The sequence below is a fragment of the Pieris rapae genome, chromosome 3 (assembly GCF_905147795.1).
Source record: "Pieris rapae chromosome 3, ilPieRapa1.1, whole genome shotgun sequence".
Taxonomy (NCBI): domain Eukaryota; kingdom Metazoa; phylum Arthropoda; class Insecta; order Lepidoptera; family Pieridae; genus Pieris; species Pieris rapae.
The window spans coordinates 1,773,741-1,789,125 of NC_059511.1; the positions used below are offsets into that span (position 1 = coordinate 1,773,741).

Sequence of the window (15,385 nt, forward strand, 5' to 3'; positions counted from 1 at the left end):
TTGATGCGTTTTAACATACAATTTCATAAAAATCACAACGCATATCAAAACACTGAAAAAGTAAGGGAACGTTTTGTCCTTATTCTTTGTGTGGAATAAACAAAGATAAAACTTTCTGTTCATAGGCCGCGAAAATGATTTACACGTTCACTTGTTTCTGAATTAAAGCGATCATGGCGAAATAAATTGGACATAATAACTCTCGAATGTCGCATACACATAATGATATAGAAAACCGAAGTGATTTCAGTATTCACTTGGCCGGTAATCAATGCTTCACTGCGTGCAAATTGCTTTCACCCGCGATCGATCCAAAATGAAACGGCAAGCTCCTCAATGGAACGGAATTAAGTAACTTATCTTCATTTCTAAAATATTTATTATTGAAAAGTCGAAGAAAAACGGTCGAATAAAAACCTTTCTTTCGAACATTAACGATGAGACATATATGATTGATTTTTAGAGAAAAGTAATGCCAACAAAAAAGTTAATTACAAACGGCTGGTTAGCTACTTTGGCCATATTGCCAAGAGAGAACTGAATAGTCTGGAGTGATGGCAAAGAATTGTCTTTGGATGGATCTTAACAATCCTCTCTAAGACAAGCTGAAGATAGTGGAGACAGCAAGTATCGGTCAGGGTTTTTCCGAACAAAGGACGACTTTTAGCAATAAAACTACATAAAAGTCGACATGTCTATTTTTATTTTATAAAAAAAAACAAATCCTGTTCGCGATAAACTCAAAACTGCACGCAATTAAATGGGGTTTTTACCAATATATAGAATGAATCATGAGGATGATTTAGGTACATATAATCTTTTCAAGTTCACGGTCAAGGCTGCCCGTGCGAATCCGGTGCACTAATGTTAAATAAAACCAATATTGCTTCATTTGTTTATTATGTATCAAGCCTCGCCTTGAGTTTTGAAAAGGCCCTCTTTAAAAAATGATTGTATCTCTATGCCATTGGACTAAGGTAGATTTTGCCGATCAAAAATTAAAATATTGTTGAATCAGTTATTTGGAAGCGTATATAACAATGTTTTCGTGGTCAATGCGATATTACGCATACGCTGATTTTGTTAATATATACCGGGTGTCCCAAAAGTCGACGTCAAGTCGAAATTTTCTTATAGGTAATGCCACACCAGTTATCAGAAAAATTAAAAAAAAATTAAGTCATGTATTTTTGAAGTTATGGAAATTTTCCTTTTATTCCAGAAAATGTACACCATGTGACAGTTTTTTCATTCCTCCATTTCATATGAGCTCCGTTTCGCCTTAATGCCTAACCTACCTTTTTAGTACATACCAACATGGAACACAGATTTTTCGGTTTTTAGGAATGAAAGCTGCTGTTAATTCAAGTTATAAGTTCTTAACAAATAAAAAATAAGAGTTGATCGTAGAGATACTTTTGTATGCTGTATCATAAAAAGTAAATGTACAAAAAATAAGTATAAAATTTTGGGGTACACACATCTTATTACTAAGGGGTTTAATATATAGAAAGTAGCTAGTTATATTATCAGACTAAATACACATTAAAAAAATCCACATTCAAATTTGGGAACGAACATCGTGACACGAGAATTTTATATAATAGATTAAGGGTCTGTTTCAAAATGTCCGGATAAGATCCAAATAAGATATTTATTACTAATTGGTAGGATAAACAGTATTTTTGCGTTTCACGACTGTCAGATAGAGCTATTCGTCACGAAACGCGAAGTATCTTATTTGGAACTTTTATCTTTCGAAAAATTTATGTGTTGCATAGCTATTTGGTACTTTATCCATACATTGTGAAACAGATTGATTAATACCCGCACAGCTACAGTACGTCAGTGCCCCGTCTTGAGTGAAGAAAAAAGGCACTCACGTCCCCATTTATAATTATAGTCTATGTATTGATCGTGGTCTGTGGTGTATTGGTTCGATGCAGGAATACTGTATCCAGCACTTTAATAGTTATTTGAGGTTTAAATGTCAGCCTGTTTTAAAAGAATGGTGATTCCAAGTCAAAAATCTTATCAAAACATTGCATAGTTCCCAAGTTCACCTCATGCTTAAATTTAGTTTGTTAACCTTTCAAAACGTTATAACTTAAGTTTTTAAAAAAGCAAATAGGCCTTAAAAACGTCTCTAGTTATAAGTTTGTTACATTCCAAGATATAATGTATACTGGATGTTACTGGAGTGCCTCATGCACTATATTTTTTTTGCAACAAAGAAATATTTTTTGAAATTTGATTTCTATAGAGGAATTTAATTGTTTAAAGTATTTTGTAATATTAGCTAATACTATTATTGTTGCGATTATAACATTAATTTGGGTATTCCACAAACGAGTGAATTCTGTAAGTTCATTAGTTGCTAAGCTTTTTATTTCTTTGGCCTATGTTGTCTGTTTGAACTGTAATAAGTTAGTTTTGTTAAATAAAATCTGGTGAACATTCTTGTGTGATAGCGATGTCGGTATGTACGGTCCCATAATATTTTAGCTGTTTTCATATTATTTTACTTGTTGGGTGAGATTTCCACCATAGAATATCCTCTTACTTAAATAATTGTCTCTTTATTGAAATATATAATAAACTACTGTAATAAGTTAAAATATAAATAAAAAAAATAAAGTAGTATAAATTGTGATAAAAATGAAAGTAACTTAAATAAATTTTAAATCATCGGACCATTCAAAAAGATTAAGAACGATAAGATAGTTTCATTTCTGTGTTGCCACTTTATTATTTCAATGTGTTACAAGAAATAAGTATAAACAACAAAACTACGCTAAAATAGCAATCGACGTAGTGGTATTTATTTTAAACCGCGAAATTCTTCTTTACCTAACCTACCTTTTTGGTAACCACTAACATATGGAACATCTAGCTAGGCTACACTAAGTAGACTGTTCGCTTTTCAAAAAAAACCTAAGTAAATTCTGCTAATAATTCCTCTCTACCAAAACCTTCCTCAAACTCCGAGAAACAAATAAAAAAAACTGTATATAATATCTCTTTTGCGATTCATTCATTTATATAGATAAAAATAACTTCTCTCGACTTTATTTACTAATACTAATAATACAGGTGCCTACTTTCGTTATGTATTAACATCGCTGTGTAAAATAATTTAACGAATAAAATTTCAAACAATCTTTCCTAAGCGTAATAGATGAATTTAGCGGAGCACAGAGTATTTTTTCTTCCACCATTTTGTTAACAAGCCCATTCAACACTCCGTTATTGTACGGTTTTAGGTATTGATGTCTCTTTTCATCACAGCATATATACATTCTGACAAAAAGAGACGATACTATGTAAAAGAGTGCATTTCAACTGAGCCTTTGTTAAGGTTAAATTTAATATTATGTAGCTGTCGCAGCTAGCTTAATTAGATGTTCAATTAACAGCCTAGCATTTTAACTAAACGCGTCGTTTAACCAGCGGCCTGAAAGATATTCAGCTGTAGCGTTTGTAACAACGTTTACTAAACTGCCTGGCTAATGCTTAGATCATTGGTACTATCATGTGACAGAAATAAAGAAGCTGAAATATCTGAGAAAAGAAATTCTTTATTTGCTTGATATATTATATTAAAAATATAACTTACTAGCTGACCTGGCAAACGTCGTCTTGCCAAACTACTACCTTTAACTCAGCGCCATCTGTTAGAATTGTATCAAATAATAAACAAATGTTAATGTTATCGTAATTTTAGTAAGGATGCCTATTTTTTTTGAAAATGAAATATAGCCTATGTCACTCAGGAATGATGTAGCTTTCCAACAGTGAAAGAATTTTTCAAATCTGCCAAGTAGTTTCGGAGCCTATTCAATTCATACAAACAAACAAACAAAAAATCAAACCTTTCCTCTTTATAATATTAGTATAGATTAGTGTTCTTACCCTAAGTCTTAGTGTCGATACACTTTTCCATACTATTTTTCATAAAACTTAGGAAAATAACATCAAATTTCTTGTTTGCCGACGCTATATTGACGTTTTGGTGTAGATGGAAGAAAGAGGAACTAAAAAGAATAGGCAAGTACTCATAATTGTCATTGAATCAAGTCATTTGCCTAGCTATTTAATCAACTGGCTGAACATCTTTCGGGCCGCTAGTTAAACGGCGCCGTTTAGTTAAAAGGCCAGGCAGTTTATTGAACGGCTAATTAAGCAAGTTGGCTGCGACATAGCGATGTGTCAAATCGTGCGGAGTCGTCTATAGACTTTTATTTGAAAGCAAGTGCGCGTATTTCTGATTCTTTTACCTGTGTCCGATAAAATGGTGTTGTTATGGGAGCGTAATACGTCCCATTTATTTTATAGAAGTCACTCTGTAAAAGAAGAAAACTTTTATACCGAATTTCTCACTGAGACGACACAACACGAAGCATGCAAGATTTGTGAACTTATTTCAATTGTTAGATTGTTTAATGTAAGGCGCTAAATTAGAATACAGACGAGCGTTTGAATATTCAGTATTGACAAAACACGAAATTGCATCATTATAATTTGTCTCCAAATAAGAGTTAGGTATTTTGTTAATAGCCGGCAAACGGGCAGGAGACTCACCGGATGCTAAGTGTGCTCATGCACACTCTCAATGATGCTCTGCTCTTTTTTTGAAAGGCCCTAATTTTTTTTAAATATTTGGTTCGAAAATAATTCAGCGGTACAACATAGTGGTGGCGCGCTGTTATGTCGTAGCATGTGTTATTGAAGAATGTTAGTTATTTATTAAATGTATAGATGAGATTAGCGATAAGTGTGACTCCTGTACGCCAAAAATTAAATGAATTTTTACTTGGGAGCCATCGTTCGTGCTAAGTTTTTACACTTGAATTCTTTTTAATTTGCAAAAGTTCTTACTGCTTTAAGCTTCAGATTCAGATCAAGTCTAGCTTCTAGCACCCATTTATCCAAAAACAACGTTGACCTAGTTTGGACTTCGTAATAAATATTAACGTCAAAATAAATACAAACATCGCAAGCGCCAAACAAATCTTCACTACAAATAAAGAACATGCTTACATATAATATCACTTACCTCCTGATAGAAGATACGTTTGGAGTTATACGTGAAGTTATACTGCTGGTCTGCTACCATAAGAAGAATTGTAAACGGCAGCAAAAACGCAGCGGCGGCCAAAAACGCTACGCACCTGCCCAGCCTTATCATGCCAACGTTTCTCTTGCTACGCTTATTCATCACTGTTTATTACGTCCGCACTTTAATTAATATCACATTTTAACACTTTTTGTTCACATGCTCCGATGTCTGGCGCTGAAAAGTATTTCTGAATTAAAACGAGAGCTCTAGGACGCTATGAGCGCTGAAGGAGAGGAGAAATTAGTACTACCGAGGTCTGTGGTGATTTAAAAATATTCTGTGAAGTTTTTGCTGCGGACTGTAATTGTCAAGTCCAAAGTTATTTTTAAAATTCAACAAATTGTACGGTATTAGAAAAGTAGAATAAAAATAAATCACTGGCTAAAATTTATTTAGGTCTGGGCCTCAGATTTATGTATGTGTTTGATAATCATTTTGTCAATGTAATAGTGAAGTAGACGATCAGCCTCCTCCAGACACAATTTCTTCACGATGTTTTCCTTTACCGTTCGAGAGAATGTTAAATATTGGAGCTCAGCATATACGATCTTAGGGATGAGAGTCGCACACTGAACCACCACTAATAATAAAAAAAATGCGATTAAAAGTCCTTTACGTAATTATCTAAGAATACCCGCAAGGCTGCGTTAATTATGGTTTCATTTCAAATTAACATTGGGATTCTGTAAACTAATTGCATAATTATGAAGGTTATTTTAATTTCCTTTTATAACCTTAACAGTTAAAATAATACATCAATTGATTCATTTTTATTTAAAATTTATTCAATTTATTCATGGAAGGCGAGTTATTCGTACTGCGATCACCAGTGAGCTACCTCCTTCAGGCGATTAACCGCTATCTCATCTTGCGCTAGTCGCGAAAAAATGGCCAATCTCGGCCGATCTAGCCTAATGAAGGCCCTTGAGATCAAAAGCGAGAAAAAATGTGATTTTACAACTCCTAACATATATATATATATATATATCGGCAAACCCAAAGTATCGCCGATATATCGGTTTCGGTATCGGATGCATTCCTAGCAACATACAATGCAGACATCAAAAAACCAACAAATGTACTTAAATATGTAAAAGAAATGCCTATTCTCGTAACAAGGAAACGATTTTACAAGTTCTTGACATGATAGCGAAGTTCAAACTAGTTAGGAAGAATGTGAGGATCGTTCGCGGAGCAATTCAACCTACATTGCTTGAATTACGCAAACCAATTTTCTTACAAACGGATAAGGTGATTTAATATTTAGCCCGGTCCCCATTACCATAGTACGCTTATAGCCAGGTTCGTGATTGTATGTAGGAGGTGCATGACGCAATATCTAACGTCCGAATACTTTTAACAAACTGCCCATCTGCCACTGAAGTATTTCCTAAGCAATTCGACTTAGGCTACACAATTTACAATTCTAAGGCCGACAACATACTCGCGTGACCTCTGACATTGATTATCACTTAACCTCAGATGCGTCCCCTGTCTGTTATATACATATAAAAAAGAACCTATAAGGTATGATTTTCAATTGTACCTAGTCTTCTATTATACCCTCCCACGAAATCACGAGATTTACTACTATTACTGCTTAGTCAAAAGAAACGATTTAAATATTGTATAAAATGCACTGGTAAAATCGAAGTGATATATTTAAGCAATCTTGCTCTCATTATTATTGTCTTGATACCTACATAATTATGTATTTACGATTTGGCGACCTATGCGATATCTTCATCTTCAATACAAAGAGTCCCCTCGGGAATCGTATGCGATATTGCGGCTACTCGATTGTAATGAAGTTTCAAGGATCTGGTAAGCGCCTAAGCAAGTTATTATGTCATGCACACGTATATAGTCAAAATCTGTTATAACGACATTGAAGGGTCGTATAAGCCGATAGTCGTAACAGCCGATGGTGTTGAATGAATACGTAATACAAACCAGTACGATGTTCTAAACGATGTCGTCGTTAATGGTTTTGAAGATATGTATATCCTTTGTAGAACATATTTATAAGCATCTGATTGTATTCATATTGACATGTGTGGTGTTTGAGAGCAAACATAAAATAAAATACGATTTAGCGGAGTTTGAATTTTGTTGAATATTTTTTAAATCCTTTATTGACTACTCGTTATCGGCAGGCTCATTCTAAAACAACATAGTTACTGTCTTAGAAAATGATGGATAGTTAAAAGAATAAATGTGTTCTTTTTTTTAATATTCTTAAATAAGGTAATAATAGATGTTTTAAAAGTATTATAAATAAATAAATAATAATATAAAATAATAGTAATAGTATAAATAAATAAATGTTTTAAAAGTAATAATTTATTACGTGAGGTGTCCCGTTTTAATAGATGTTAAGTTATATAAATTATTATTAGCGAGTTAATTATTCCTCTTATAAATAAAGCTTGTGTCGATTAAGCCTACAGAACTGTTTAAAGTACATAAGTTCAGAAATATAACTAGTAATGTTAAATAAAAAAAATAACTATATTAAAAACGTACCTAAATTAATTAATAATAAATGTTCATTCATTTAATCTTCAAAATGGCCTAGTACTTCGTAGATTAAACTATTGTTCTTGGCATTAAATAGTAAATGTTTGGACACTCTCCAAGTTTTCCAAATCTTTCAAAAATGACAGTCTATTGTTTTCTAAAATATAAGAACTGTTCATTTGTTTTACACTAGTGTCTCTTAGTTCTATGTTTTTAAAAACAACAATTTATAAGGGATTTGTTAGAGGTTAGGGTCATTAACAAGACAATAATGACCAATATTCAGCGTGTCATCAAACTATAGACCATAGAGCTTTGAAGATTTTTTAAATTGTAAATAATTTGTGGTTTTGACCCTGGGCCTCAATGCGCAAACCGTGCGGGCCATAAAAAAATAAAAAATTGTGGTTTAACATAAGTTTGAAATTATTTTGGTTCATACAAATAGCTTACTAGAATATTTTTTAAAGAAGATAGCGTAGATATTTAAAATATCTTGCGAGTCAAAATTGCTTTATAAATAGCATAATATATGAATGTGATATTTATAATTCATGGAAAATATTATGCAGATATATATATATATATACTTTGCTTAATATTTAAATATGTAGAAGCTAGAGCTAACGCGTTTTTAGATTTAAAAATAACGTTAAAATTTAAGAAAAATATTTGCAAAAGGCAAATAAAAATCAAAACATCGTATTAGTTTTATATGTTTACATGTTTTAACTAATTTATATATCACAAAATATTTTTTATATAATAATATCTTCCCATAATGTATATTTTAATGTAATATACAAAAGAGTATGGTCCAAAATTTTGCATAATATACCATGTTGTTCGCATATACAACGCGTATTAATCACGATACCTACTTGCAACCAGCGTTTAACAACAAGGACTGTGACACAACTTAATTTCTGCACATATAATATCCTAAACACACGGATATAAATAATTAGCACTACGTTTGTTTATAAATACCGATTCGCGAACAACATAACACAACCGCGCACCAAGACAGGCGCGACGACACTAACAGAGCGCTCTTAGCTCTATATCGACCTCGGACCTCCCAAAGTCCAACATGACAACGATTGGACTGTGCCGACGCCGCAGTACTGCAAGCACTGCACTGCAGCTTATTCTTGGCAGAACATCCTGGCTCCTAATGCCAAGTATATGATAAACTGGGTTTTCTAAATTAATTCTGTTGACACGCATGCGTGCAATCCCAACAGATGTGACCTTGTTCCCACATTAATTGTTAGATGTGTGTTTAGAGGTTAAGCCGCGAGAATACTTCGATCACTTGATGATACCGCATTTCTATATCATGTTGCACGGTTATAGGGAAAATTGCGCATCAACAAGAGTTTATTGCCTATGATTATAAGTGAGTACATCGTAAAAAAGTAACACAATTTTATTTAAATCTAGCTAACGATGACCTCTGTCAGGCACAATAGGCTGCATTTTGTCTATAAAATTTGTTTGGAATTTCGTTAACAATTTCCTTGTAATTTCTTCCTAAAACCTATCATACAACAAACAATTTTTTTGAAGTGAAACTTCTTTAGGCGCGTGAGGGTAAAATTTTTACGGATGAAAGAAACCTCACGAAGAGTTGCAGCGTTTTTGTCGAAGAAAAGGGAGAGAGCGATTGAGAAAGGGAGAACGGGAGATCGAGAAAAATACACGCTATTGGCTAATGTATTCGTTTAATAGTACACACAGTACATAGTAGAACTTAAAATTGCAATTCTGTGACATAAATTCTTGTGTAGTAAACGCAGATTTTGTATATATTACCATTAACACGTAACTGGTGTGTAAACAGTGTGAATATACAAATACATGGAGTGCTCATGTAACAGTATACATGATTATCTATTGGGGCTTTTACCTTAGTAATAATTAATTTACAAAGAAGTTTCACTTCTGAAATGTGTACTTAGTACGCACACGCTTTTTATTTTAATATTATAAATTAGGGTAATAAGAATTTTAGAAAGGCTAAGGAGAGAAGGGGATGACTCAAAAAATGGTTTCGAAACACTGAAGAAGGTACTAAGAAATTAATTATTAGTTAAAGATAATATTTTGTAGTTGTACCCTTGATAATGTATAGTAAATAAATTACGCCTGTTGTGATGCTGGATGGATTTTATCTAATCTTAACTGCCATTTATAGTTTTAACGTGTGGAATTGTTGACGAAGGCGTAACTTATTAATAGAAAACAACTAATTACATTATTTATGTACATACCTTTTATTGGAATATTTGTTGTTCAATTCAATTATTTTAGTAATAAATAAATAATATGTTCATTCATATGATTATAATTTATTATACTGGGCGCGTTTATTGTCAAAAATTGACAACTATACAAAAATTTGACCGAAAAGAGCACAGAGCTTGGAATTCCCAATAGCCATTTGCCACTTTACATAAAAAAAATCACACACAATTACACATATTCACACACCCACAACCAGTCTTACTTTATTTTTATTTTGTCATAGTATGTGTCATCTCTGTGTATGATGTATCTCGATGGAGGGCTGGTTATTATATGCACCAGTCTCTCATAATGATACCCTGCAGCATATGAACCTATAAAATGCAATATAAAGGAGAGACAAAAAAACTTTAATGTTATTAGTATTAAATTTGAATCAATCAAATCTAAATAGGTTTATTCAATTTAGATAGGAATGTTAAAATCGTTTACAACATTCGCGAAAGAGCAAGAGAACGCCGTCCGTTTGAAAAACTACGAGGATAACTACCAGAATAGAAAACTTACAGACACGTTTGTATCTTTTGAATAATGCACATAAACAAATTATGAGATACATTAGAACTGTCAAGAACCTGTCGAAAACTTGACAGTTGACATGTGTCGTAAAGTTCGTGCCTTTACTGGTAAAATATTTTGTACGTGTAATGATGGTTACTATCTTCTACTTTGATTTGAATACATTATCGATATGGTAAATAGAAATGTTCACGCCCAACTAGTCTTGGCCTATTTCTTTGCAAAAAATTAACGTAACGCACGCATTCCTCTTAAATGCATGGCGTGGCAGTGAAAGTTATTTAAAATGTAATATTTAACATGTAATATTGTTTTATAAGACAATTTTTACTACCACTATTTGGAAACAGCTGTCCAATGAAGTTTTTCCGGACTAATACGAATACAGCAAGGCACTTGCGAGCCCTCTGGCAATGAGAGTGTCTTTATGTGTACGTTTCGTTGGCTGGAATTGGTTACATAATTATACTTTTACAATCGGTAAAAACATATTAAATGAAGGTTAAAAGTTCACCAGCAGTGATAAGCATAGCACATCATCGGAAATTGAGGACATTTCGCCGGAATATGATAAAAAAATATATTTAGAACGACGATATGCCATAATCAATAAAATGAAATTTTAATTTTAATAAATTTTTATTTTAAACGTATTTTTTTTATCATGAGGTCTCGGGGCAATATCACAAAAGCCGTGACACGTTTATATATTTCCATTTTTTTGTTAAAATTTCAATGATAGCTCTTTGTTAGGAAGTCAGCGTTGGTAGGTTTCATCCTCGAATAATCTGCTTTTGTGATACTCTGGCCTACCATATCTGTATAAAGCCAGTCTCAAAAGCCGCTATAGTCAGCTTGGAGAAGATTACGATTATTATTTGTACCGTACCGTTGCTCATTTACCTTATATTTGTATTTTTAGAAACTCTTAACCTTTTAGTATGTAATGTTGTACGTCGCTCAACACGTAGATATCAACGCGTATTAACAACGTTAATGCTTACACTACATTTATAAATAAGGTATTTGATATTTTAAATGTATGGATTTTCGTTACGGTAACATTTGTTATAAATAAAATAATATTAAATTGTGACATCGCATTGAGCAGTGTTGGCCTAGTGGCTTCAACGTGCGACTCTTTTACCTGAGGTCGTAGGTTCGATCCCGGGCTGTGCACCAATAGACTTGCTTTCTATGTGTGCATTTAACATTTGCTCGAACGGTAAAGGAAAAGATCGTGAGGAAACTGACATGTCTTAGACCCAAAAAGTCGACGATGTGTGTCAGGCACTGGAGCCTGATCACCTACTTGCCAATTAGATTTAAAAATGTTCACGAAACAGATTCAAAAATCTTAGGCCTAAGGACCTAAAGAGGTTGTAGCGCCACTGATTTATTTGTTTTATTGGCATAGTATGAAACGTTTACCCTTGCGTAAAATATATCAGTAAAAATCACCAGGGACATTGCTCATACAAATAGACGCGGTTTAATATTACTTATTTCATTAACTGGATAGGGCCTTAATTAATAGTAATATACGAGTATGTAGAAAGTCGAAAACTATAGAGAAAATGACAGACCCCTTGCCGCCAGGCCATCTGCCATTAAGTTAATTGTTATGTGGCATTATGGTGAGCTTGACTTTTCAAAATCTAAAAGAATGATAATTGTCAATAACCATACTTGACGCTAGCTAATGCACAAACCGTGTTAGAGCCAAGAGAAAAAAAAAATCAATAACGGAAGGATGAAAATCGTGTTTAAAGACTATACTTTGAAATGTACATTTCTCACGAACATTAGGATAAATTCATACGTATTAGTGAAACAGTTGATCTCTACTCCGTTATAACAGTAATGATATAGCACATTCGTGAAATGAACCGTTATAACTAATGATAATGAAATTTTTTGTGGACTATCTTTATTAGGTTAGATATTGCGTTAATTGGTCGAGGATTTCTTTTCGTCGTGCAAGTTTTACAATAGTTTTATGATAAATTTAATTGATAAGAGTACCTAATAATCTTAATTTACATAAATTATTATTGACGTCTATAAATGTACAAAACTTTTAATAATGAATATGTTTTACTTTGACCATATTAGTATACCATACACAGTAAAGAGACAATTTAGTGCTTATTTCAAAACAATTAAACTATTACACAATATCATCTCTTAAATACAGGTACTTACAATAAATTAATAAGGATTTTAGATTTTTGTTTGTGACCCATGTCCTCGGTAGAGTGTGCAAATCTAGGACACCCAGTTTCTTTTTTCGCTCTTTTCTTTACGGCTTCATTGTTTTCAATGCTGTATTATATTCTATAATATAGGTAATATTAGCTGTTCTGCGTTAGCGTTTTGTATTTGTATGTCAAACAGTTGCAGAAAATACACAATTCTCATTTTTTTTGCCAGAGATTAATAACTTTTAAATAGAATGTTGCAAAATTTATACGTCATAATTAGTTATCACATGCGGGTAACGAAGGCTATGACAAGAAGGTTAGATTTTGATAGATACAATAATTATTGTATCGTTTTACGGAATTTATTTTTCTATTTAAGTCTGTTTTACTCTTATATCTATTGTATGCAGATGCACTTATTGTATGTATTAACAAAGAAATATTTAATATAAAGAACTCATTTTAAATCGCGTGTCAGTGTTTCAATATATTATGTATATAAACACTATATTATATATTATGTATCATGTCGATTTCGTTTAAGATATAATACCTAAAATTCTTTTAAGTTTTTTGTTCTTGTTTTTTTTTGTCTAAATAACTTTATGTATTATGTATTTCTACACTTTTTGCTTGCCTTTTTCAGAGTCGTTGCCTAGAAGAGATCGCTCGAAATCGATCGCAGTTGTCCTACTTTTCATGCAATTGCTCAATCTTTCTACAACGTTAATAAATAAATAATATTTTTTTGAAATATAATAAAATTTCACTCGGAGGAAGTCGGGAATTAAGAATGAAATAAATTGGTTTAATTTACCGACAATTCTAATTCTAGGATCTGGAATATGAAGAGTCTAGACCAAGGCAGAGTAACTCGATAAAGGAAGTATGCCATTCAAAGTATCTATTTTAATCTGGACTGCCCACCTATTCTATTTGCGTACCTAGCAGACTAAATCTGTCTAAGAGCACTATAATATTTTAGTATCTAAACATTATTATATATAATTTATCTTTAATAGTAATAAGTATTGAAAAATATAAAAGGCTGGTACACACTAGAACATTCCTGAATAGACTTCCGAGTTACAATAAAATATCAAAATGTTATTATTTTAAAATATACAAATAAACAGTGAATGAAACTTTTTTATAAACAGTGTGCGTGATTTGCATGTGTGTCCATGATCATATGAATATGGTCGTCCGTAGACTATAGACTATCACATGTCAAGCCATCATAAGTAAAGTGTATCAACTAAATATTTGCAATTGATGAAGATTACGTAGATTCAAATATGAAGCCACGTAACTCCTGAGCTCGGCCACTACACCAAAATAAATCGTGCTACAAACCGTGAAAGAGTGGGAGACTTACTATACTTTTTCAGGAGGCCTATTTTTAATATGCCTTATCAGAAAAAATATATCTATGAATTTTGGATGATAGGAATGCATACTATCGTTGAATCCTCGAAATTGTATTTCGGTTTTGACCAAAGACAATGTTTGGGTAATATGAAAAAAGTAAATAAATAACTCACTTAAAAAAAATCAAAGTCCCTTTCCCCCCTATAATGCTTACGTAATACTTGAACCCCATACGCCACCACTACCGCCCCATACGTGTCGCTTGTGACACGCGGCGTCGTAACACCGACCAGTGCAGACGGCTTAATGATGCGACGGGTGATGACCATTCTTAACGTGGTGTTTCTTCTTGTAGTATAGTGTGACGATCTCTACGATTAACATAGGTTCCATAAGAATAGGTTCCATGCTTTTTTTTTAAAGAGTACCGAGAGTTTTTTATGCCGTCTTTTTCTCTCGGCCAACGGCAACACCCTCTGTCTTCTTTGCCGATGAGTAGGGATGCCAAGAGGTTCATGACGTGGAATAAGTGATACCATGATGATCTTATGTTCCAAATAAACGTATTTCATTCCATTTCAAGAAAACGTAAAAAGTTTACATTCCGGAAAACCGAACGGTGTCTGGTGTAGCATACCAAATGTATGAAACATTTGGTATGCTACACCATGTTGGTATGTACTAAAAAGGTAGGCTAAGTAAAATAACACTAAGGAGATAGAAGTGAGGGCAATATTTCGTATACAATAACTATTTCTATTTTAATCTTTTTATTGTTATTATTCATGATCCTCATTATTGTTAAAGTTAAAAAAAAAGATATAGTGTGAATCGGAAAAGTTTTCGAAAATATTGCTCGAAACCATAAAAAATCAGTCCTATCAGTTCTGGTAAAAACCTACAGTCTACATAAATAATAGTTATTTTTTTTATAAATTCATATTGACCTGAACTTTACTGTCTTTCCGCGTAGAATAATCTATATCTTTGCTGTGTATTGACCCGGAAGGATCGATGTTCAATCACCATGTCAATGACTTCTGCCGGCGTGACTAACCATAAAATATTGTAAGCAATGGTGTAAAAAGTTTGTAAAGTAATACATTATGTTGTATCGAACAAGTTCAAGTTCTGACATAGCAAGCGTATGTTAAAATGTATGTTACATAAACAACTTTAAGAAAATATTCTATAAGTTCTAAGAATAATGGTTTTATTATGTTATGTAGTTTAGGTTTGTCATAGATAATAATATTATTTCCTACCTGTAATAGGAGGCAACTGCTATTGAGTGAAGTAAAATTGACAGATGATATATGACAATTATTTAATTGGTCGCGGC

General features: G+C 32.7%; 1 protein-coding gene across 5 annotated transcripts in view; it reads right to left on the reverse strand.

Annotated features, from left to right (window-relative positions):
- The window catches only part of LOC110991539 (carbohydrate sulfotransferase 11), a 36,923-nt gene extending 26,987 nt beyond the window's left edge, over window positions 1–9,936 (reverse strand). The window contains exons 1-4 of one of the 5 annotated variants that reach the window (XM_045634630.1): window positions 8,521–8,773; window positions 6,839–6,951; window positions 5,057–5,293; window positions 4,278–4,343 (exon numbers count right to left, since the gene is read on the reverse strand). In XM_045634630.1, coding sequence (XP_045490586.1) covers window positions 4,278–4,343; window positions 5,057–5,218 — 228 coding nt within the window. In that variant the 5' untranslated portion in view covers window positions 5,219–5,293; window positions 6,839–6,951; window positions 8,521–8,773. Of the gene's footprint in view, window positions 1–4,277; window positions 4,344–5,056; window positions 5,294–6,838; window positions 6,952–8,520; window positions 8,774–9,915 lie in introns of those variants that run through there. The other 4 variants (XM_045634631.1, XM_045634629.1, XM_045634632.1 and 1 more) reach the window with 4 other exon arrangements.
- Between the last annotated feature and the right edge of the window lie 5,449 nt (window positions 9,937–15,385).